This window comes from Myotis brandtii, unplaced genomic scaffold (assembly GCF_000412655.1).
Source record: "Myotis brandtii unplaced genomic scaffold, ASM41265v1 scaffold131, whole genome shotgun sequence".
In the NCBI taxonomy this organism is placed as follows: domain Eukaryota; kingdom Metazoa; phylum Chordata; class Mammalia; order Chiroptera; family Vespertilionidae; genus Myotis; species Myotis brandtii.
Window position 1 is genome coordinate 3,106,359 of NW_005354632.1, and position 25,165 is coordinate 3,131,523.

General features: G+C 41.7%; 2 protein-coding genes across 14 annotated transcripts in view; one reads left to right on the top strand and one right to left on the bottom strand.

Annotated features, from left to right (window-relative positions):
• ST7L (suppression of tumorigenicity 7 like) overlaps nt 1-17,435 on the top strand; it is a 136,289-nt gene extending 118,854 nt beyond the window's left edge. For 3 of the 8 annotated variants that reach the window (XM_014534585.1, XM_014534586.1, XM_014534589.1), the window contains exons 16-17: nt 16,692-16,886; nt 17,201-17,418. In XM_014534585.1, the coding sequence (XP_014390071.1) occupies nt 16,692-16,852 (161 nt within the window). In that variant the 3' untranslated portion in view covers nt 16,853-16,886; nt 17,201-17,418. Of the gene's footprint in view, nt 1-11,273; nt 11,369-16,691; nt 16,887-17,200 lie in introns of those variants that run through there. The other 5 variants (XM_014534590.1, XM_014534591.1, XM_005860001.2 and 2 more) reach the window with 4 other exon arrangements.
• CTTNBP2NL (CTTNBP2 N-terminal like) overlaps nt 1-23,544 on the bottom strand; it is a 40,870-nt gene extending 17,326 nt beyond the window's left edge. The window contains exons 1-3 of one of the 6 annotated variants that reach the window (XM_005859995.2): nt 23,462-23,544; nt 12,040-12,163; nt 9,493-9,600 (exon numbers count right to left, since the gene is read on the bottom strand). In XM_005859995.2, the coding sequence (XP_005860057.1) occupies nt 9,493-9,591 (99 nt within the window). In that variant the 5' untranslated portion in view covers nt 9,592-9,600; nt 12,040-12,163; nt 23,462-23,544. Of the gene's footprint in view, nt 1-9,492; nt 9,601-12,039; nt 12,164-14,568; nt 14,603-14,797; nt 15,741-20,248; nt 20,343-22,426; nt 22,604-23,461 lie in introns of those variants that run through there. The other 5 variants (XM_005859997.2, XM_014534592.1, XM_014534594.1 and 2 more) reach the window with 5 other exon arrangements.
• Nucleotides 23,545-25,165: the final 1,621 nt, after the last annotated feature.

A 25,165-nucleotide genomic window follows, 5' to 3' on the forward strand; every position in this document is an offset into this window, starting at 1 on the left:
CTCAGCCAGCAGGTGGACATCCCTCTCATAGTCTGGGACCACTTGCTCCTTACCACCCACCTGCTTGCTGCTCCTGACTGCTGGGCTTGCTGCTCCTTAGTGCTGCCACAGAGGTGGGAAAGGCTCCCGCCACCGCTGCTGCACTCGCCAGCTGTGAACCCGGCTTCTGGCTGAGTGGCGTTCCCTCTGTGGGAGCACATTGACCACCAGGGGGTAGCTCCTGCGTTGAGCATCTGCCCCCTAGTGGTCAGTGCACATCACTGCGACTGGTCGTTCAGGTCATTTTGCTGTAACGGTCGCTTAGACTTTTATTATATAGATTAGAGAGGCTAAAATAAAAAGACTGGCTATACCCAGTGTTGGTGAAGATGTGGAGCAACTGGAACTCTTATACTAGTACAGCAGTTCTCAACCTGTGGGTCGCGACCCCTTTGGCGGTCGAACGACCCTTTCACGGGGTCGCCTAAGACCATCCTGCATATCAGATATTTACATTACGATTCATAACAGTAGCAACATTACAGTTATGAAGTAGCAATGAAAATAATTTTATGGTTGGGTCACAATATGAGGAACTGTATTTAAAGGGCCAGAAGGTTGAGAACCACTGTACTAGTACATGCTAGTGGGAATGTGAAAGGGTATATCCACTTTGGAAAACAGTTTGCAGTTTCTTAAAAAGTTAAACATGCACCTCCCATACAGTAGAGCCATTCCACTCCTAGGTCTTTATCCATAAGAAATGAAAGCACATGTCCATACAGAGCCTGGTATATGAATGTCCATAGCAGCTGTATATTTAATAGTCTCAAATTGAAGCAGTAAAAATGTTCATTGATAGATGAACAGATAAAACACACTGTGATACATCCACATACTGGACTACTACTCAGCAATGAAAGGAATGAACTACAGTATTAATACAACAACAAGGATGGATGTCAGAATGATTATGCTGAGTGATGGATTTGTTCATCATCTTGATTATAGTAACAGATCCATGGGGAATACATATATCAAAACATCAATCTGTATACATTAAATATATGCAGCTTATTGTATATCAGTTATACCTCAATAAAGCTGTTTAAAAAACAAAATATAACAATATGCCAAATCAAACAGAGAAATAAAGAAATCAATGGGAAAAATCCATTCTAAAAAGCTTCCACACTGTCCCTGTATTTCCTGTTTTCACTATAAAGAGAGAAACAGGGGAATATAACATAACATCTGTTTCATGCCCCAGAGTGCACCCTTAACCCTGCCAGCTGTCTCTAAAGACATGCTTTTGGTTGTGGGGGTGGGGATGGATCAACTCAAAGCCATCAATTCCTGTAAGAAAAACAAGCTAACATGCAAGCCCCGTCGATTAACAAAGATTGAAAGCTTCATCTTTCTTACAAAGGACAGCATATTACAGTATTAGGGAAGACAGTGTGCTTTATGGAATGTGCCTTGTTCCTAAATGGATGGACTTTAAAACCTATGTTCTAATAATAACTCACAGTGAACAAGCTCTGAGCACCTTGATGAGCATTTGCTCTCTCATTTAATCCTCACGCTGACCATACAAATGTACAGGTACTGCTTACAGGGTAAGAAACTGGTCTAAGCTCACACACAACCACTAATGGCAGAGCTCAAACTGAGGTCTGCCTGAGTTGAAAGCTCATGCTCCCAACAGGTACACTTAAATGAATGTTCTAGCTCAGGGGTCCTCAAACTACGGCCCGCGGGCCACATGCAAATACAAATATTGTATTTGTTCCCGTTTTGTTTTTTTACTTCAAAATAAGATATGTGCAGTGTGCATAGGAATTCGTTCATAGTTTTTTTTTAAACTATAGTCCGGCCCTCCAATGGTCTGAGGGACAGTGAACTGGCCCCCTGTTTAAAAAGTTTGAGGACCCCTGTTCTAGCTGATGGTTTTGGAGAGTACATTGTAATTAATTTTATGTCTCTTTTTTGAAAAGCTAGGATTTCATGTATGGACTTAGGGAGAACAGGATTAAAAAAAAAATCAGTCATTCCAACAATAAAAAAACATTAAAATATGGCCCAACATGGCCACTGATTAATTCCCTTCTAAACCATATTTCATTGTAAAGGTTATGAATATAAATCTAAAATCTTATAATTCAATTTCCTAAATAAAATTGTTTGCTTCCTAATTCTCCAATTCTTTTATCCAAGCAGAAACTGAACTTCTCTCGGTTTCAGTTTTTACGTTCATGTGATTTTTATCAAAGGTCTAAATTACCTACCCCAATCTTAAAGCTCTTCCGAAAAATCAACTATCAAAATGAGATCATTTTGGCCAAAGAATAATGTTAGATCCAGGCTTATCAATACTGAAGAATGCATCCACTTTGAATCCATTCAAGTATATTCACAGTATATTCTGATTTTTTCTTTAATGCAAACACTCTTGACAGGCTTACTAATATAGGACAGTGTATGCTGCTTGCTAAATTCAATTTTACCTTCCTCCTCTCAGCCCAGCCTTTATAATCATCTGCTTCCATAACAGGCACAAAACCATGACCAACAGCAGATGTCGGCTCTGCTTACAGTGAACCTGTGTTTGTGGTGTTGAGCTATAGACCTTACCTAATACTTTTTGTTCTATATCTTTGCCACTTTATAATTATTACTAGAGGCCCGATGCACGAAATTCATGCAAGGGCCTTGGCCCTGGCCCCTGCCCACCGCGGCCCCCGCTGCGGCTTTGTCTGGAAAGAAGGACGTTCGGAAGCACGTCCAGTCTAATTAGCATATTATGCTTTTATTATTATAGATTATTATTTTAAGAATATTTTCAGCAAAAGTACAGGCATACCTCAGAACTATTGCAGGTTCAGTTCCTGACTGCTGCAGTAAAGTGAGTATCGCAATAAAGCGAGTCACATGAAGTGTTTGGTTGCCCAGGGCATATCAAAGTTATGCTCAGCCTGGCTGGTGTAGCTCAGGTGGCTGAGCATCGTCCCATGCCCCGAGAGGTTGCTGGTTTGATTCCATGTGCTCGGGTTGCAGGCTCGATTCCCAGGAGGCAGCCGATCCAAGTTTCTCTCTCTCCCTCAACCTTCCTTTCTCTCTAAAATCAATAAAACCATATTTAAAAATTTTTTAAAAGTTATGTTTACACTGTACTATAGTCTTCTAAGTGTGCAGTAGCATTATATCTAAAAAACAAGGTACATACTTTAATTAAAAATACTTTATTGCTAACAATGCTAACCATCATCTCAGCCGTCAGTTGCCCCCAACCTTCAATTTGTAAAAAATGCATTACTAGTATCTGCAAAGCACAATACCAAAGCGAAGCACAATAAAACAAGACATGACTGTAAATCATTTGTTGTTTCAACACAGACCTATATATAACATTTAGAGTTTTAATTTTTAACCCTGGGCTGCTTAAAAAACTCAAAACAGTTAAACCAGAGTGACATATTACAGTCTCATACTCTAAATATATTTCTAACTTTGTCCTGTCTACCATGTTTTTGTCTATAAATCTTCTTGCTCGGGGAATTCTGCAATGGCTGTTGGCCAAAAACAACAAAGCTCTACCCTAAGTTTTAAAAGTTATACCTGTTTTATGATGGAGACATCAGGGGAAAGGAATTCAAGACTCCTCAAGTTAACTCTACATGGAAGTTGTAACACTTAAACATTTATTACTGTATAACCAATTTAAATAATGCTTTAACATAACATGATACTAGTAAATATGGGGGAGATTCTACTTAGTCGTAGTTAAGTGTGGCTTTGCATCTGATCTAAGATGTGCAGATATACCTAATGTGGAAGATTCATAAATGAACTATTTGATTTAACTTTTTAAAAAAATAAATATTTTATTGATTTTTTACAGAGAGGAAGGGAGAGGGATAGAGAATTAGAAACAACAATGAGAGAGAAACATCGATCAGCTGCCTCCTGCACACTCCCCACTGGGGATGTACCCACAACCAAGGTACATGCCCTTGACCGGAATCGAACCTGGGACCCTGGAGTCCGCAGGCTGACGCTCTATCCCCTGAGCCAAACCGGCTAGGGCTTGATTTAACTTTTATTAGCAGTCAAATCTACTTTCTAAGTTTCTAAATGGCTATCGATCAAGGTTCCCCCGTCTTCTGGAGGAGTCAGACCAGCTTGGAAGCCATTTCCTAGATTTGTCTGGAATTAATGAGCTGAGCACTCTTGCTAAACTGTGTGATCCAGCCCAGCCTCCCTGGGACAGGCAGTTCATCAGCAATGTGATTTGCTTTCACTGTGGAGGAGATTTCTATAGTGTTTTCATTCATGGAAAGAAAGTGGTCAGAGGGAAAGACTTTCATAAAGAATGTTTTCCTGTGATGTAATCACTTCTAAAACAGAAAATCACTTTATATAAAGTCCAATTAGGTCCAAATACAGTATAAATGGTCTCTGTATAACAATTAGACTTCAAATACAGAAGAGGCTGAATATTACATTATTTTCTATTGGCCTCCCTGGTTCTATGCCAAACGTGTCTTGGCTGCAACAGAAGAATGAAGAGGCTTTTGTATTTGGGGGAGAAAAAGGAACATAACTATGGGGGCTCTAGAAGGGTATAGTTGCAACCTGGTGCTTTGCAGAAAATTTGGAAAATGAATAAAGCTCTTATAATTACAGCTGTAGCCCTAGCTGGTTTGGCTCAATGGATAGAGTGTGGGCCTGTGGACTGAAGGGTCCCTGGTTTGATTCCAGTCAAGGGCTATGCCCAGGTTGTGGACTCGATCCCCAGTAGAGGGTATGTAGGAGGCAGCTGATCAATGATTCTCTGTCATCATTGATGTTTCTATCCCTCTTTCCCTCTCCCCTCCTCTCTGAAATCAATAATATATATTATTAATATATATATTAAAAAATAGCGATATTTTAAAAAGTTAAAAAATAATTACCACTCTATAGGTAGGATCTACTTACACACTCTGGGAACTTGATAACATATTCCTGTATAAACCTAACCTTTGTCAATGTGACCTACTATTTATTTAGCAGCTACAGTGAACCATAAGGTTTTGTTCAGAGATGCAAGGTTAGACATTAGATTTTATGTCCAGGAAAAAAAAATCTATTTTGAAGGTAAGAAGAAAAAAAAACGATAAGATATTTTACTTAAACAAAAAGGAAAAACCATAATAGCTATTTAGACACAGACCAAAACCTTTTCAACTCACTACACAAGAGTTTAGAAAAAATACTATCCCTGGCCAGGTGGCTCAGTTGGTTGGAGTGTTGTCCCATATACCAAAAGTTGCAGGTTTGATTCCTAGTAGTCAGCGTACATACATAGGTTGCAGGTTCGATCCCTGGTTGGGGGTGTACGGGAGGTAACCGATGGATGTTTCTCTCTCACATAGATGTTTTTCTCTCTCTCAATCAATTAAAAACCAAAAAAGAAAAACCCCACAAAAAACATATCCTCAGGTGAAAATGTACTAAAAGGAATAAAATGAGTAAGCTGCCATATTAGTCAAGAAGTTTAACAAGTGTGTGCTGTTAAGCAAGAGCTACTGAAATAATGCAATAAATCCTGATGTAATACAGAAGCAAAACAAACAAACAAACAAAAAAACAAAACAAACACTATCCTACAAATAAAATGAGGTTTCATTTTAACTTTTAGGAATCTGTTATGGCAGTTGCTTTTTTTTCCCAAAGGACTGAAACAATTTGGAGCCCAGCTGCTACTTACTTTATCTAACAATAGACTGTTAAAGATGTATGACTCCTGGGGAGGCTAAACTCATACAGCTTAAGCCTCAGAAGATAACTTTATTACCCTGAGCTGTATGCACTGACTAGATACAACACTTGTGCCTGACTCTGAATGGTATTTCATATCAAAATGCTCCCTTAATTATAGCTCTAGCTTCTCAAGCTTTAGGCAGCTTAGTCAGAAGCTGCCTAAACTAACTGAAATTGGATCCCTGCAGAAAAAATATATTTTAGGGAAACATGTGCACCAAGCACCTACGCATCTGTTAACATTAAAACCAGAAGGCGGCAAGTATGTTAAAGCATACATAGGAACAGGCTGTAAAATTTAGTAATTCACAACATTCACTTTGAAATATTATGGCAATCTTTTAAAGCAACATACCACAATGGCACAATCAGTTCCTCTGTTCAACAGACATTTATTGAGCATCTATGTACTAGCCACTATGCTGGGTGCTGAGGACATAGAGATTAGCAAAACAGACATATAAAGCTCCATAGGTTTGTATGGTTTCTAAGGCTGAAAAGCAAAGAGAAAATAAGGTCGTACTTTGATTTTGTTTTTCCATTAGAGGCAGTCACCCCCAAACCCCTACTCTAGTTATGAGGGGGCTGAGGCCCACAAGTTTTTGTGTAGGTCAACTGTGATATTTATGGGCAACTGCTTCCTGGGGTCCCAGTATGAATAGCAGATCCTCCAGAGAGTCTATTTAATGCCCTGCTACACTGTGCAGTTTCATAAACTCTGATGGCTATTTATACCATTGCTGCGCCTGGAAATGTTTTCTGAGTTCTAAAGGGGGTCACCATGAACAAAGTTCTCCCTGGCTCGGCCGAGGCAGTGAGGGACACTCTGCCAGTTCTAAGAGGATGACTCCTCTGGTGAGGAGAATAGGGGGTCTCAGAGAACCAACGGGAGGAAGTGGGAGAAACAACAGGCATTGGGAGTGAGGGTTAGGAACCAGCTCAGATTTCCCCCAGTCCTCCTTTTCCTTTTCTCCTCATTGATCAGATAAACATGGGGTAAGAAAGGGGAGGGTGTCCTGGGTTTAAGCAGGTTAGGACTGCTGGTATTCGTGGGACAGGGTTAAGGGAAATAGAATACAGTGTTCAGGGAAAGGAAGAGAATCACCAACAGTGTCAAAGGAGAAGGTCTGTGAATGCGACAGAAATGAGTGAATAATGATACATGTGGTATATGTTGGCAGGGGCATCATTAAAAAATTGGGCATTGTTGGGGGCATCCAGAGACATCCAATCCAAAGATTAGCAACCACTGACTGTTTCTTGGATACGGAACGTGATATGTGCTGACAGACTATAACTAAAGGGAAAAAAGAACCCTACACTGTTGGAGTATTTGCAATGCCATGGAAATTGTAGTGTTACATATCAATATTAGTTATTAATCATTTGTTTTATTTTTAATGTTTTTATTGATTATCGATGGGCTACCTCCTGCATGCCCCCCACTGGGGATGGGAACCTGCAACTCAGGCATGTGCCCCAATCGGGAATCGAACAGTGACCTCTTATTGCAGACAAGGAAGCTTCGCTCCAGACAGACGGAATGAATGGACTGAGGTCACACATTTATGCTCTGGCATGACAGGCAGACTCAGGCAAGGAACTTTAACATATGTGACCGGGCATGTGTCAAAGGCATAAACATATGATTTTTATTTAGAAATCACAGGGAAGTCATGCAAGACTGAAGCAAGCAGGAAAGTAAGGCAGACTCCATCCCCCACATCGTAGGGGAAGTGCCTCGTGCACTCTGAGAAATGAAACCCTGACAGTGACTTATCACACATTGTAAAGCTCCAGGGAAGACACACAAGCAACAGTTTTCAGTGAAAAACTGCCCTGAAGCGTATTTAATTAAATAGAAATGTCAGTCTTTTTCAGTCGCCTTAAATAACATAAATTAATGTCACTCGAAACTTAACAGCATGTAGAAATAACAGGTTTAGATTTCATTTCTATCACAATTATAATTTCAGAGTGATACCAGAAAAGACTACCCAGATCGAGTAAAGGAACACATTTGCTCTGTTTCAGTGCAGTTCAGGAACAGAAAAGATGCAGCCTTTGGTATGAACCCTAATGTGTGGGTTACTTAGGAAGTCACTGATTCTCTAAGTCCCCTAGAAAGGCAAAGAGAACATGATCTTTGTTGCTGTAAGGAAATCTTCAACAAAGGCGTTTCATTTGAACTCACATGATATATTAACAAAATATTTCATATAAAGAGCGAGGGTACTTTTGAAAAAAATGTAGTAAAGCACTTCATAAACCTAATGAACTTTAGGATGCACATCAATATAACCTCTAACTATAATTTTTAACTATAAAAATCTTCCTAGATATTTAGACACTCAGTTACACTTGGCAGGGACTATGCTCTCCTCACGCTCAAGTCTCCTCTTTGGCTGTTTCCGCCTCCTTCTGGAGTGTCCTTGTCCTACTACTCACACAGACACCCTAAGATCTGGTCTCCCCCTCCCCAAATATTATCTCAAGACAGATTGGGGCCTGCCCTGTGTGGCTCAGTGGGTCAGCGTTGATTCCTAGTCAGGGCACAAGCCCGGATTGCAGGCTTGGTCCCCAGTGGGGGGTGTGCAGGAGGCAGCCGATTGATGATTATCATCAATGATATTTCTGTCTCTCTCTCTTCTTCTCCCTTCCTCTCTGAAATCAATAAAAATATATATATATTTTAAAAAGACAGATTGGAAAACATCCTTACTAAGGTGTAAAAATTTATGACACTTAAAAGGAGTTATTTCCCACCCCTTCTATTTTTTTAAAAAATTAGACTATAGCCCTAGCGGGTTTTGGTCAGTGGATAGAGCATCAGCCTGCGGACTGAAGGGTCCCAGGTTCAATTCTGGTCAAGGGCACATGCCAGGTTGCAGGCTTGATCTCCAGTGCGGGGCATGCAGGAGGCAGCTGATCAATGATGCTCTCGCATCATTGATGTTTCTATCTCTCTCTCCTTCTCCCTGCTCTCTGAAATCAGTAAAAATAAAAAGAATTTTAAAAAATTAGACTATATATTTTAGAGCAGTTTTAGGTTTACAACAAAACTGGGTAGAAAGTACAGTTAACACCCCTCCCCCTTTTCATTTTAATGGATATCAAATACTGAAACAAAACTAGGAATTTTTAATCTGGGGTCTAGAGAATTCATGGATGGTCTTCATGGGTCCTTGATCTCATAGATATTATATCCTGAATTGTGGTATATGGGTGTATATACATTTTTTTGGGGGGGGGGGTGCATATACTTTTTAAAAAAAAAAAACCTCACCCAAGGCCAAGGGTATGTTTTTAAAATTGATTTTAGAAAGTGAGGAGAGAGAGAGAGAGAGAGAGAGAGAGAGAAACCACCCAGCCACAGCTGTATATACATTTTTTTTAAGGAAGCAAGTCTCAGCAGGTTATCAAGGGGATGGCATTCAAACACAGCTAAGACCACTGAGCTAAAGAATGAAGTTCAAGGTCCAGACATCAGGTAGAGAGATTAAAGGAACTATTTTGGGGACAGAAAGGCTTCACTGGTGTCCCTAAAACAACACCACACAGGTGGCTGCCACTCCAAGTGTCAGTAAGTATACCCAAGCCTCTGACTTCAACAGGGCTATAGAAATACCCTGGTTAAGTAAATTACAACCAATGAAACAACTTTCAAAAAACATATGATGACATCTCCTTTTTCCCTTATTAACATACCTTTAAAGCTTCTATAACAAGGTCCCTGGCTTCAAGCTCTCCTTCAAGAATACTGAACAGTGTTAGGAGTTCAGGCTTGCTGAGTTTTTCCAGATTCATCCTGAAGGCCTAAAACAGAGACACAATCAGACAATCTCTGAAGACAGAGTTAACTTGATATGATCAAAGACAAATAAATTGAGACAGACAAGAAGTATAACTATTATAGTATAAAAAGCTTTGAGAAAATAAAATTCACTTTATTGATTTCATCACTACTCACAAAAATACATTTTATCGTTTTTCCTCTAGGCATATTTGCAAGCATCCTAGAAGGTCTCAGAATGAGTTAGTCACTAATTTTGTTCACTAGATATTCAGGTAAAATTGTGTTACAATTAATAGTATTTCACCAAAAATTGTTATACCATAAAAAGATTTCCCACCTTTAGATAACCAGATTCAAAACCCACATATGAAACATGCTGGCATCCCTCTGAAATTGGCTGAAATGAAATTTGAGCAAAGATAATGTTCGCTGGGGGTATGGGAGAGATTTTTCTTTTAAACTGTCTACTTTCAGAGAGAATATCACAATATTTATATTTCATATAGCAAAATAAGACTTAAATGCAACCAATATGCAAAAGTAATTTTAAATGGCTTCTTAAAAATATATCGTTTTAAACATCTTCACTGGCCAGACTACTGAATGTATTTCACTTAAGTTCACATTTCTACAAGGAATTGTATCTTTTGAAATATGTTAAATGGGAAATCTCATGGCACAAATTCTATCTTTTCCACGAGATTAATTTCTCACAAACCATACATAGAAATTAGATGGTTGTTTTAGGTTCTTTTGACCAGCATTTATGGTAAAATACATTTTATAACTTCCAGAGTAGAGCAAATACTACTTTCCTATAGTTTTCTGTAGAGTGAATCATGGCATGACTGGTGCACACACCCTCCAGTAATTCCCAGCTCTTAAGAGAACATTAAACTTTAGGAGGCACACAAAAGACTCATTGATTCCCTCCAGAGCTATGCCTTCAGGTGAAGGAAAACATGGAGAAAACTCTTACTCACTGTGTTGTTAGACTATGTTTTGGGACATGCTGTGCAAATCTTTTCGCCACATGGTAAAATATGTTCAATGTAGCTTCACCTTTAAAGGGCTAACTTTCTAATGAGGGAGTTTTAGCGACTAGTAAGTAATTCTCACATCAGTGTTAGAGAGAGATCTCAAAGCAGTTATTTTTTTAAAGGCTAGTTTACTGATTTTGAGAGAAATAGGAAGAAGGGAGAGGGAGAAAGAGAAACATGGATGTGAGAGCGTAACATCGATGGGCTGCCTCCTGCACACCCCCTATCGAGAATCAAGTCCTCAACCCAGGCATATTCCCTGACCAGGAATCGATCCGGGAACCTTTCAGTACATGGGATGGTGTCCAGCCAATTGAGCCACACCGGCCAGGGCTCACAGCAGTTATTTTAAAAATAAGAACTAAAAAACAGCAATAAACCTAAAGCTAAACTTAATATAGATGGAATGTTGGAAAGAACACGTGGCTTTGCAATCAGATAGATGCCAAGCCTGCATCTTCCTGGTTGTGTAACTTTGGGCAAGTTTTCAGATGATCACCTTTCTTATCTGTGAAAGGGGGGTGATGATATCTAACTCATAGCGTTACTGTGGAGATTGCGTTGATAAAAGTAGAATGCATTGCCAAGTTCCTGATACAAACCGAAGAACGGTTTAATTATTAATAACTACTATCCTCTCTCATTTTCCAAAGCAATTCAGAGAACAGTATTACCACAGTTAGGGGCAGCCAAGACCAATGACCTCAGAAATACCTTCTGCGGCCCTTTGTAAAAAGGCGCCAGCATCCTGAGTGAAGAATGGCGAGGACGAAGCTGCCAGCTGAGTCACCTGGCTTGTTATCTCTACGTGTGTAAATCACTCCTGCACACAAATGTTAATATCTGGAACATCTTGCTAATGTGTACCAACCCATTTAGCTTAGTGTCTGCATGAAGTGAATACAATACAAATATGACACAGAAGGAAAAAAAGGGCCACAGCTGTATAATAATTCAAAAACCCACAGATCTGTTTTTGTATAATCCGATAACCTTTCTTTATTTTTTAAATATATTTTTTTATTGATTTCAGAGAGGAAGAGAGAGAGAGAGAGAGAAACATCAATGATGAGAGAGAATCATTGATTGGCTGCCTCCTGCATGCCCCCCACTGGGGATCGAGCCCACAACCTGGGCATGTGCCCTTGACTGGAATCCAACCCGGGACCCTTCAGTCCGTAGGCCAACGCTCTATCCACTGAGCCAAACCAGTTAGGGCATAACCTTTCTTTATAAATATTAAAAATTAGCAGTTCTTTGCTTTTCTATTCATTTGAACATAATCTCAATACACAAGATACTGCAATACATTTTTGCATGAAATATAAATGGAAGCTAGTAAAACTGCCTCATGTTTTTGATGGCAGGGATATTGCTGAGGATGGGGGTGGGGGTGGGGTAGGATGGGGTGATACTGACCTGATAATTGGCAGTCACACTTCAGTCCTCAAGTAGAAACTCTGAAAGTTTTCTTCAGTTAAAATTTGGGGAAATTGACAAATATATTTAAAATGCCGTCAACATGGTGAAAAAGTGTCCAATGCTGCAAGAGAATAAGAAATTTATTGCCGATGTGACCACACTATAAACCATGTCTAAATCTCATGAATGTCAACTGTGTCATTAGGATGATGAGGCCTGACAGCTGTAGGTTGATTCAAACAAAGAGGAAAATAGCCACTTCTTCAAGTTGAAGCTGAGTAATACAGCAGGGGTCCGCTTCCCTTATTACAATTAGGGAAGGGGAGGGCTTTCAGAACCTTTTCTACTTTAAGGTGTCCATTGCCATGTCAAGGACTAACTTATGCAAGTCTCTAGAAGAGAGTGACTTTCTTTCCCTGAACGGACAAAAGCCTATTTGCTTGAGTCACCCTGACTTAGGCACAATGGACAAAGAAAAATAAATATAACCGAATTTTTCAAATTGCCAAATCCGTGAGAGGAGAATTCTCATCCCCTCACCTCCTGCCAGTCAAAAAACAAATAAACCAACCTGTCACCATCTGGGCTTTGTAAGGCAGATCACTCATCCCAAGCTTCTACTTCTCCCCATTTATTTTCAAATATTAAATGTCAAATTATATACAAAATGTGTTTTACTGTCCTAACAGTGAATTAGACCCAGCAGACTTAAAAAAACAACAGGTTTAAAATTTTACTTGATAAAACATAATTTCGGTCTTGTATTTTTAGGAACCAGGCCTGAAGGCCTATGTGAGTTGCCAAAACGTGACAGTCAAATAGGGACAATGTTGAAAGAGGAATAACGCAGCAATAAATGCTTGTGTCTTTAACCAAGAATCAGCCGTTAACCTAATTATGGGTCTCTCCATTTAGGAGAGAAGTGTGTTTGTTGTGCAGTCAGTAACAAGAGTATAGAGCCATCATACAGGCAAACCACTAAATAAGCCCCACCCCAAATTTCTGCCCAATATATAAATTATGTGGCCCTGGATTTTCAGAAAAAGGCCATTTCTAACTCCGCAGTCATTATCAGAAATACGAGCCAGATTTTTGGCACGCTGTGTTGCAGTGTACAGACTCATTCCGTACTCGTTTTTCTAAATGAGCTGTTACTTGTCACTGTCATCATCCATTAAGCAACTTTGAAAGACAAGATCATTTCAACCAGATGCTCACTCAGTTCATTCCTTCCATTAGAATCCGAGACCAAACTTTCCCTTTCCTTCAAGTTTAGCCACAGATATTTCTGTCTAAGGAATGCTCCAGTCGATAAATATGAAATAAAGACCACTTGTGGACAAGTTGTCTGGATACATTATTATACACTGGGACACAGCTAGCTGTAGCTATTTTAAGCTTCATAGTTTTCCCAATTAAAAATATATGTAAATATATAATAAAAAAGACAAAGTTATATCTATTTTAATACTCTGGAAAATAAGCCTATTTATGGGCTAAGTATGAAGCATTTTTGTTATCAATATGTGATTTCAAACATTTGGTCTATTCACATGTTGCTTACTTCCCACCACGTCAGGGCCAACAACCGAGAGCATGTCTCTTCTATACCAATGTTCATGTGCCCACAGTCACAGAGTAAGGGTATGGAGAAAGCCCCCCAAAGCCCTCGGAACCTTGCCATGGAAGCATGCTGTGGCTTGGGCTCTGTTCACTTGGTTCTGACCCTGTCCCCTTTCTGGATGACACCAAGGCTCCACTCATTCTGGTTCTGGTTGTGCCTTTTTCTTGAGGAAGTCCCAGCTTTTGCTCTGGAACTCTGAATTAATTGGCTGGGACAGCAGGCTTTGTTACCTTTTTACCACAGAGAGATTGGGTGGCAGAAAAAGAAACACCCCAAACAGCTTCTATAGCTATGCAAGCAGTGGGCAGGGCAGGGTGGAGTACAAGTAAGATGTTTGTCTATCTGGTATCTGGGTGTGTGTATGTTTTCACGTGGAACTACTAAAGGCTTTATTTATTTCTAAGTGGAGGGTAACATGAAACATGAAAGAGGAAAAATAATATTTTTCAATAAATCTTAGAAATACCTTAAGAAAAAAAAATAGAATCAACTTGGCCAGTATAAAAACAAATCAGTTGTTTTACCCAGATCACTCTTGCAAAACTGGATAAAAATCACTTCTTTATTAATATGCTCAGACATCAAATTTTAGAAATTTATACTTGAGCTACAACTGACTGATATTCAAGCCATTCAGTAAGTTTTCAGTATCAGTGATAAGATACTAAAAGTAAAGACTCTTTCATACACATAGACGCAAAACCGAAATGTCCGAGGCCAGTTAATTCTTAAAATTCAAAGAGCCAACACTAACATACAAAACAGGTGTTTCTGACAGCTTTCCACTGGATACTGTGCTTCCTTAGAAATCTAGGATATATGAATTAAAAAATTTTCTTTTTATTGATTTGAGAGAGGAAGTGAGAGGGAGGGAGAGAGAGAGAGAGACATTGATTCGTTACCTCCTGCACGCACACCAACCAGGATCAAAGCTACAACCTGAGCATGTGCTCTCACTAGGAATTAACTGGCAATCTTTCAGTGCACAGGATGATGCTCCATCAACTGAGCCACACTGGCCAGGGCTATATGAAATTTTAAAAAATAAAACCAGTCACATTTATAAATATTAAATCTAAATATGGACAAAAATGCACTGCTATTTTAAAGAATGAATCCAAAACAACATACCATCTGGAGATAGAAGGTGTTGACATGTTCTCTTGACGATCTCAAAAGATGTAAGTTTCCCCACCCTCTGGCTTTCCAGTTTTTCAGAAGGGTTATTTATGTATTTGCGGGTAAAAGAATGACAACATTCCAAACTGTACCTCTCATTCCACTTTTGGCATTTTAAGGTGAGCCCGGGGACAAAAACGTGTCAAAGTACTAGCAAAAATTAATTCTCTGATCAAGAAAGCAGGTCTTCTGTGCATTTACTAAAGGAGCTGTTTTTGCTATTATTATTTACAAAGGTTCTAAAACCACTGTAAAAAAGCGAATCGCGTTTTACTGAATTCTACAATACTAAGCAATGCAAGCTTTTACTACAAGTGTCAAATTAATCTTCTTTCAGTTGAAAGTAAAATACATGACTGGACTATTTGGGTCTTTATGTGTCTACATGTTATAACATACGTTATGGGCTGAACTGTGTCCTCCCTCCCCCAAATTCCTATGTTGCAGTCCTAATCCCCAGGACCTCAGGATGTGACTGCATGGGGAGACAGGGTCTGGAAAGAGTTAGTTGGGTTAAAATGAGGTCATTAGGGTGGCCCTAATATGACTGGTGTCTTTATGAGAAAATGTGGATACAAACATGAGACAAGGAAAGAACATGTGAAGACAGAAAGAACACAGCTATCCACAAGCCAAAGAGAGAAACCTCGGAAGCACCCAATCGTGCTGACAGGTTGCTTCTGGACTTCCAGTCTCAGGTATGAGATAATTAATTTCTGTTGTTTAAGCCACCCCGTCTGTGGTACTTGGCTAAGGCAGCCCTAGAAAATTAATAATACAGCATGCTAATCATTTACAACTTTTAAAGACGACTAGAGCAACTCGATCCCACCCTTCCCCCTACCATGAGAGTACCATAGCAGATTTTTCAGAATGCCTTGCTTTGTCTTATCAGTCTGCTTTTTGCACCCACACTACAGATAGTGTTAGTCAGGCCTCCAGAAACCAGTTCTGTGATGAGGCCAATACTCTGTAAGGTTAACATTGAAAATACTCTCAGTAGTCTGTTCAAATACACAGTACTGTTCTCTCAAAGCAGATTCTAGGATACCAGCTTTTCTGGATTGATGCTTAGCATAGGAATTACTAATGATATAATTGAGCTTATCAACATTAATCACCACCACCTCAGAGTTTTATAGCACAGTTTTCTAAGAATTTAAGCAGTAATAGTAATAATGAAAAATATAAACAGTTATTGAGCTAATAAACGTTAACGTATTCTAGGCAGTGTTCTAAGTACTTGACATGTATCAACTCAATCCTCACAACCACCTTAGGAGAGAAATGCTGTAACTCACCAAGGAATTCTTCTTCATCACCCCCATTTTACAGATGGGAAACCTAAGGCATGAAGGCTAACTAACTTGCTTAGCGTTTCACATCTGGTAAAGGATGGAAATGGGATTGGAACCTCGGTAATTTGATTCCAGAGGCTTCCTTACTAACCCCTGCTACTTGGTAACCACTGTTCACATCTGATCTGCTCATTTTATCAGCCTTCAGGAAGGGCGTGGAGGAAAAACCTGGGCCCACATGCGATTCACAAAGCTGGAAGGGCCTCAGAAAGAATTGAATTCAGCACTGTCTATTCACAGGTGAAAACCGAGGCCAGAGTTAAATTACTTTTCTGGAGATTACAGTTAAATAGTAAAACTAGGTTAACATGTCTTTTTAAGATGTAGTCTAACCCACTTTCTGGGACACCATGATGGATATCAGGGTTTTGATTGTTTAGCTGTTTTAAGACTCGCACATCTCTGGTGTAGCCCTGTGTGGGTGTGATGTCTCTCTCTCCTGCTATGTGTGTGCATCTGTTTCTTTCACTGTCCTATGTTGCCAACAGGATTTATATGTACATTGAAGAAAAGGAGGAAGTGGCCTCATGCCCATAAACAAACATTCAAACATCTTTCCCCCAAAATGAGGACATTTAGCACGACGCTATTAAAAACAGGTCTGTCTACCTGGATATCTGTTTACACCCTTTCAAGTATTCTCACCTGAGTGAGACAAGACCAAACCAGAAGAACTACATTAGGTAAGCTACTGGAATGTATGTTAATGAAAGTAAATAGTAATTTTTATGTTAATACATTTTTTCATTAAAATAAAAAAGATATGTTTTTTAACATCAGAAAATTACCAGAAATATGAACCATTTCAAGTATACTTGTTAGTTGGCTTTATTTAGTTTAAATAAAATTACAATGTGATTTCATTGAAATATATCAGTCTATGTCAACTATCTGTCCATCATTCTCCTAAAGTTTTGCTTTTCTGATATAATGCCATGATGATTTGTAAAGTACCACAAGGAGAGAACAATAACATGTAGATTAATTTTATTTCCAGTAAAATTATTCATGGGCCACAATTCAAGAGACAGCCTGGAATATAAAAACCCTTCAACAGTTATTGCAGGATGAAGTTATTGACTCCAGCAGGATTCCAAATCGGAAGAAACAGAGTATATGGCATGGAGGGCAAACCACGGACAATCAAGGTATCTGTGTTATGGCTGTGCCCCTAACCTGACTCTTCCTGAACTGCCAAAAAACTTCACAAAAGCCTCTAACAGAAATATAACTGATGATGCTGTTTTGCTTTTTAAATTTTGTCTTCTAAACCAGGTCACTGATTTTAAAAAAAGGTTAACAATTTGGTATCAGTTGAAAATTACCCACAACAGACCCAGCGATTGTTTTTGCTCCAAGGTTCTTTGGGGACAATAATTCTCCTGGGAGGCAGTGTTGCGGTGGAAAGTGCATGGACTTTGGTGTCGGACAGACCTAGGTTTGCATCCCTGCTCAGCCACTTTGTGGTTCCTTGATCCACTTAACCTCTGAGCTCTAAGGTCTTCGTCTATAAAATGGGGATAACAATTCATACTCTAGCAGGATACTAAATGGTTTACATGAGTTAGTGACTGGTCAGTTTTCTCATTTCTCATCCCTGGAGAGCATATACTGGGCTTCATCTCCAAAGATAATAAGGTTTTTCTTTTTCCAATGCGTCCTCATTTACTGTCATTCATGTGTCGAATTTAGAAATAAAAAGAAATGGACTCCTTCTGATTTAACAGCTACAGGAAAGAGAAGGCCTGGCCGGTTCCTGGGAAGGAGGCTTGGGAACACGCAGGACACTGCTCCGCCGGAAGAATCTGCACACAGCTGAGAAAGACTGGCTTTCTGTGACTTTGGCAGATAGGTGCAAAGCACGCCTTTGCTTCACTGAATTTTTATGGCTTTTAATCGTCACAATTTTAACTTGTAATGGCCGAGAAATGGGTTTTCTAAAAATATCACCGCTATTTTTTTACATTATGTCAAATGCTTAGGTCCATATCTATATGCACATACATAATAGGTATGTATGTATATTCATAACCCAGGAGCAGTTATCACATTCTGTTCTATCAACTCATCTGTTTACATATCTGCCTTCTGTCTCACGTGACTGCTCTTCTAGACAAACACTGTCGCATTCAACTTGATTACACTTAGCACCGAGCAGCCTCTGGTTCGAGGGGGTGCTCAAAAAATGCGGGCTGGAAAGAAATGTACGGGAAGGTACCTTGGATGACAGCCATCGAAATTGGACTATCTTTTAGGAAATGAGATGCGACTCAACATGTTTAACCAGGTGACTATCATAACGAAAGCAGTTTTAGGAACGTTAAAGCTTGCAGCCCACAGCGGATTGAAGGCGAACTGGAAGCAGAAGGGGCAGTTGGGAGAAAACTTTCCCAGGAGAGAGCTGAGGCAAAAATGAGAGAATTAAGACGGTGGCAGTAAGAAGGACTGATGCAAGAGACTTTATAAAGAATTTACAGGAACTGGATTCTGGCTCCATTTAAGGAGGCAAGAGGGGAAATGATCCCAGGTCAGCTGAGGTTTGAAGACTGGGTGACTAAATGATGATGCCATTAGCAAGAACAGGGATGTTAGAAAAGGAACTGGTTTTAGCGGGGAAATGATGACTGTGGTGTGAGACATGCTGAATGAGAAGTAGGCAGATCCCAAGAGGAATGTGTTAAGAGTCAGTGTGGTGAAGGGTAAGGTTTAGAAATGGAGAAGTCTTTAGGGGTAGAACCTTTTCAGAAAAGGTCTGTGCCTTCCACTTAAGAACAGAAGGGACAGGAAGAAGCCAATGTCCAAACAGACCAGATCATTTTTGTGCCCTCAAATATTAAACCAGTTAAGAACCAGACTGGTTCTGTTCTCACTCCTCTATGACCTGCTGCAACAGAAAGGACTAAGCAGAAACCAAGAAGGCCCCCTTCCCACCACTAAACCACTTAGTGCTTCTCTTTTCCCTACAACTTAACTTGTCAGTTACTGTCTTTTCTCTCTCCTCTATAACTTACTAGTGACCTGGTGCATGGATTCGTGCACATTGAAAAGAAATTAATTAGAAGGTGGCTGGTGGGGCGGGTCTGGGCAAGACGGGCCGAACACGCCCTGGAGCCAACCTCCTTTGGTCCCTCCCCGGCTGGCTGCACCTGGGGTGGCGCCGTGGCCCCAAGGGTGTCTGCGGAGTGAGCGGGGGTCCCACCAGCAGGTGGGATCCCTCAGCCTGGCCTGAGGGCATTGGGCAGAAACAGGCTTTTTGACGTCCCCCGAGGGGTCCCAGAGTGCGATAGGGCACTCTGTAAAACTGCTGTTGTCCAGGGTGTGGAATGCAAATGCAAGCATGCAGTAAACCAGATTCAGACTGACAGTGCCCCAGCAACAACATAACCCATGGCCAAAGGTGGAATTGCACAGCTCCACGAGGAATCGGGCTCCCTCCTCTCTGGTTTCTGCGTGCATCGCCTGAGAACTCTGCTGACAAGTCACTGCAGCTCGGCAGCTCCTGTGTTGAGTACCTGCCCCCTTGATGGTCAGTGCACATCATAGCTACCAGTCAGACAGACACTTAGCATATTAGTCTTTTATATATATAGATCAGCAGTCACCAATCTTTCGGACTTCACAGACCACCAGTGGTCCGTGCACCACCGGTTGGCGACCGCTAATATAGATAGTTCTTAAATCTTGTTGAGAAAATTCATCCCCATTTCTTACCCCATTCCCTCTTTTCCTCCTCCTGGCTCTCACCTCCTAAGGAGAGCAGGCCCAGAGACACCTGGCTGAGCCTTCCCCAGCCGCTTTCCACAAAGGCTCAGTCTAAGCAGATGCTCTCAGGTTCAGGGTCAGGAGTCTTTTTTGCCGTAAATCCCCTCATCCTGTGCTCTGTCTTTCTGGTTTCTATTGAACTCCATAACAATTAAGGATTATAGTCTTTAAACTCAGTAACGATAGTAACAATTAAGGATTACGTTCTTAGTGGTTCCAGAAGCCAGAGAGGATTCCTTTAGCAGCAAAGGACACATTTACATTGGAAGCTTTGGCTTTGTACCTGAAATGCAGTTGGGAAGCACTTGGCAGGGAGGAAGCATCTACCGCATTCTTGACATCCATGCCTCCTTGCAGTCCTGGTTTCCTCCCCCACCTCCACTCCCATCTCCTCCATGTGGTTTCTTCTCACACCTTTTGGTTGTTCTAATGATTGCTCCTTACTTTGGGGGCCCCGGGGGAGTTGTCTTCAAAAGGCAAAAATCACTTTTAATCAAAATTACCATTGAAAAGCCCTTAAATCTCACAGAAGCTGTTGGCAGCAAACATTCAGGAAAAGAAAAAAAAAAAAGGCCTTTAGAAATAGGCTAACAAGCCATTCCTAGGGTCACCCAACAGACTGGACCAATTTCCAACGGAAAGAAATCTCTGCTTCTTATCTCATGCCACCAACACCATTTCAATGGCAACCCTTAGGAACACCGTTCTGTTCCACTCAGACAAGGCAAGAATTCCAGTCCTGTTCTGCTAGTTCCCTGGTAGCTCTGCAAACAGTCTGCCAAAATACAAACCCACTGAGGACTTGAGCGCTTTAGGCACCATGATCCGTCTGATGACTCCATTCAGGGACCCCAATATTGTTTGTGCCCCTGTTCCCTTACTTAGTGCCAGTTCAGAAAAGCATAAGATCAACTAAAAAACCATTAAAAAAAAATTCCAAAGTAGGTCAGTAAGTTGTAGAAACCAAATACTCAGAAACCATTCTTAAATATAAATCAGCCATCAGTTCCTAGTGTGTTCCCCTACATTCCCTTCATTCCTTTGGGGTCAGATTCTTAGAGAAATCAAATCCTAAAAGGACTAGCACTGAGGACATTAATATTTCTGGTTCAGATTTCATCACAGCAAAATTATATATCTAACCAGCAGCTAGTTTCTTATAGGAAACTCAGTATTTGAGAGTTAAGATACTGGAGTTTCATAAGACATCAGATAAGGAAAATAAAGTTCAATCAAGACAAAAAGTGGATTGTTTATACTAACAAGATGTGTCATATCTTATCAGTACATGACCTTTCTAGACTACCCTAAGCTGATAGCTTCAAACTAAGTTTAATACTCATTAAGTCAAACTATATACCAGGCACTGTGAGAGATACAGAGACCACACAGACACACTACTACCTGCTCCAAGAATTTATAAATTAATGAGACAGATTAGACATACAATGCTTTTCTTCATCTACTATGACCAAATAAGTGTTGAAAATTTCCAAGACCCAAACCTGTATCAAACTGGTCTTGCATGATTTGCTTTTTCCTCTCTGCTCATTAAGGCCCTGGCAATCACCACTACTTTGGCTTCCTGAGTCTCTTACCTTAGTTTATTTTCTGTTCTCTGCTCATGTAATAAGATCTATCTTTTTGGGATTTCCTGTTCTGCCTTTAGTTTTTTTCCTGCTGCTATTGCTGGGGGCCCTCCTAGAGCAGACACTGTGTGTTTGCTGGGGAGACAGACCCTCCACAGTTTCTTCTTTGTGCCTTTTTATTGGCGATCTGGAAACAATCACTGAGAGTGGCTCTGAAAACTTGGAACCTAACTATTCAAAAGTAATTACCTTCAGGAAGTCTACTTTTAGAAAGTTTAATCAGGAAGGTAAAAGACAGCCTTTCTAATCACCCTCTGCGATTCCAGCTCCTTGCATCTCACTGCTGTTAGCTTTAGCTCTAGGTAGCAGTAGTAAGATGGACTGGGGGCTGAAAGCAGAAGAAACCACCTAAAAATATGGCAAATTTTAATATATGGAAGTGCTAGCAATGGATGATTACTGGGGATTCAATGGCGTTCACATTAGGCCAAAATCTTCAATATTCTGCACCTGCTGAAATGAAGGTCATCTTGACAAAGCCTTTATGAGCACACTATAGAGAGACACTGTGTGGGGGTTACACACGCAAGACAATAGCTGGAGTTAACTATGTTTTCATGTGTCCTCATTTCTGAGACTTAAAACGTGCTCTGACTTTTCATCCCCTAAATTTGGGTAGGTGATACTGGATTTGTAAAAACAATCAATGACATCATTTATGTATCAGTTTTTCACCTGGAGGGAAAAACCCCCCGTGAAAGAGGGGCTATAGGAGTAACCAAAGGCCACGGGACCAGATTAATCATAAACCTAGACGACTGAACCTGAATTTCTTCAAACACTTCCTGCCTTTTGTTTCAACAGAACCATACCTTCAAGGTGAACTGCAGTCTCCCTGAGCGGCACACCAGCCCGCCCTAGACTGGGGTAGATACTCTTCCCTAACCTAGCGCGCTTAATGTCCCCATCAACACGGCTTCCTCGGCTTCCTCGGAAAGCACGCTCTCATTCACTGACAGTCAGACAATACACGCCGGCTCCTCCCCAGCGAGGCCAACTCTGCAGAGATCCAGCCCACCCGTCTCACTGTGAACATACAGGGTGGTTTCCCCCAAGTTTCCAGGGAAGAAATAGGCTGGAAAGCAAAAATGAAACGCAACTCAAACCTAAAAAACCCTTAGAAGTTGGGTTCTCCCTCAAGAAAGAGGGAAGGTACAAAGGGGATGTGGGGGTGGAGAGTTACTATTTCTCCTTCCTCCAGAGTCTAAAAAAGTCCCGCAGCGGGTGAGCTCTGGACCCCCCGGGAGAACAGCGGGTCCGGGGGGCTTCGGGAGGGAGGCTGAGGGTCAGCGCGTGGGGGATGGGAAGAACCGAGGGGAAGGCCGCTTCCTCCGTGGAGCTCGCTGCTGGGTCGGGTCTGTGATTTTTGCTTCGACCCATCCCTCTTTTTTTGGAAAACACTGATTTTTTCCCCCCCTTATGGATGAAACCAGCTCTGGTGCCACTTTAGCGAGCAGGGGCAGGTGTAGGGAGGGCTGTCTGGCCTCCCGGGGGGGACAAAATGGGAGTGGGGGCGGCAGCCTAGAGAATGGGAACCTGTGCGCCCGCCCCCCAGGGTTGAGGCGCTGGTCGAAGGGGGCCTTTAAATGAGGGGTGTCTGGAGGGGAGCCTCTTCTGCGGAGCTGGGATTGACGGGAACAATGAATAGTTGCGAGGACCCTCGAAGGATGAGGAGCCGCCTCCTCGGGGAATACCGGGAGGTGGACAGACGGCCCCGCCCCCTCCGGGGATGGGCGCGAGTGGCAGTTGGGACGCTGGCGGGAGGATCCCGGAGGTCCGACCCTTGCTTTTCTCTCGGGAACACGGCCCCCCGACCTCCGCCAAGCCCCAGCCCTAGCAGCTCCTACCTTTTCTTTCCCGGCGCTTCGGGTCCACTCCCAGCCGCCGCCGCCGCCTCTGCCACCCGCTCGCATCCACAGCCCACTGAGGCTCCGCCCCTCACCCGCCAGGCGGGCACTGGCATTCACCAGGGCCAATCACCACCTCGCCTCTCCAGCCCCTGCACCAATCCGCGCCCGCTGGAGGCGGGGCTTCTCCAATGTCATTGAGGCTCCTCCTGGGGCCCCAAGATCCCTTTTGTTTGGGAAGAGCCGAACTGGGATTGAGGTCGCGTCACTTCCGGCAGGAAGCGTTGCCCTGCTCCTGCCGGAGCTCGGGGCTGGCTCGCTCCTCTCCCGCCCGGCGCCTGCAACTTTCCACCTTCGGTGCGGTTTCCTGGGCAGGACCCGGGCGAGTGCTTCGTGCTTTACCCTCCTGGTCCTGGAAGCTCAGGAATGGCGGGTGCCCTGATTGGCCCATTAACGTTGGGAGTGTGCTTTGGTGTCTGCTTCAGAATTAGTTGTTGAAAATCTGGTAACGTGTCTTTCGTGCTCTCTCTCTTTTTTTTTCTTGGACGAGCTTGTGGGTGTGGTGCTAGAAGCAAGGGCGCAAAGATAAAAAAAAAAAAAAACCCGACACCTTCCCCCTTTATCTTTTCACATTACATTTGAGAGATAATACTGGCCCTGGAGCCCTTGGCGTGGGGACGCTGGTGGTGCCCAGGAGAGTAAACCCAGCCCAGCTTGCCTTCCAGGTAGAAGTCGAATGAATAATTACAGATTTGTGTGTCAAGGTTTTTCACGCTATGGTTGCCAAGTGCGGGGACGTTTTGTGTGTCCCTGGCTCCCTTATACGATGGGCAATGGCGTTTACACTGAAGCTGGAACAAAGGACAATGTAGAGGATGCAAGGAATGCCTGTCCCTTCTTGTGAACACAGAAATGAAGATCTTGCTGGTGGCAGCAAGTCCTACCAGGACCAAAAAGCTCAGAGAGGGGAGAGGAAACATCCCTACCTGAGGTCAAGGTTTCTGGATTCCTATTACAGTTCACAGATTCATTCAGCGAGTTAAATGATTAACCACATTATTTTAAAATGCATCCCATTAGATACTTGTAATACTATTGAATATAATGCATAAATAATGTACTAATTTTAATACAGTATTCCTAATCTTAATTACTAAGCAGGACAGTATTAGAGCCTAGTGCTCACCTCGGCAGACAGTCCTCAAGGCAGATGAAGCCCTGCCCTTATGCAATTTACATTCTGGAGGGGTGTGGTCAGTCTGTTCAATCATGGGGAAGTTGGGAGGAAGTAAACCAGTTTTTATGTTATCACTGTGCCAGGTACTATTATATAATGTCATCTTATTTAATCTTCACTACTATATAACATATTTCCTAACTTGTAAGATAGACATCTTTGTGTCCATTTTACAGATGAGAAGTTGGAGATTTAGAGAAAACAAGTAAAGTCATAGTGTTGTAATGTACCCCGCAAATCACAGAAGGACGCCTCAAGAAGTCGAATTAGAGTCACATTTATTGCAATCCTGGACTATGAGGGGCCATTTTGCTTTCCCAAATCTCATAGTGATAAGATGGTGGCAAAGCCAGACTTACAGTGGGGCCTTGACTTACGAGTGTCCCGACTAACGAGTTTTTCGAGATACGAGCCTGTCTCTCGGCCGATTTTTTGCTTTGAGTTGCGAGCTAAAATTCGGGTTACGA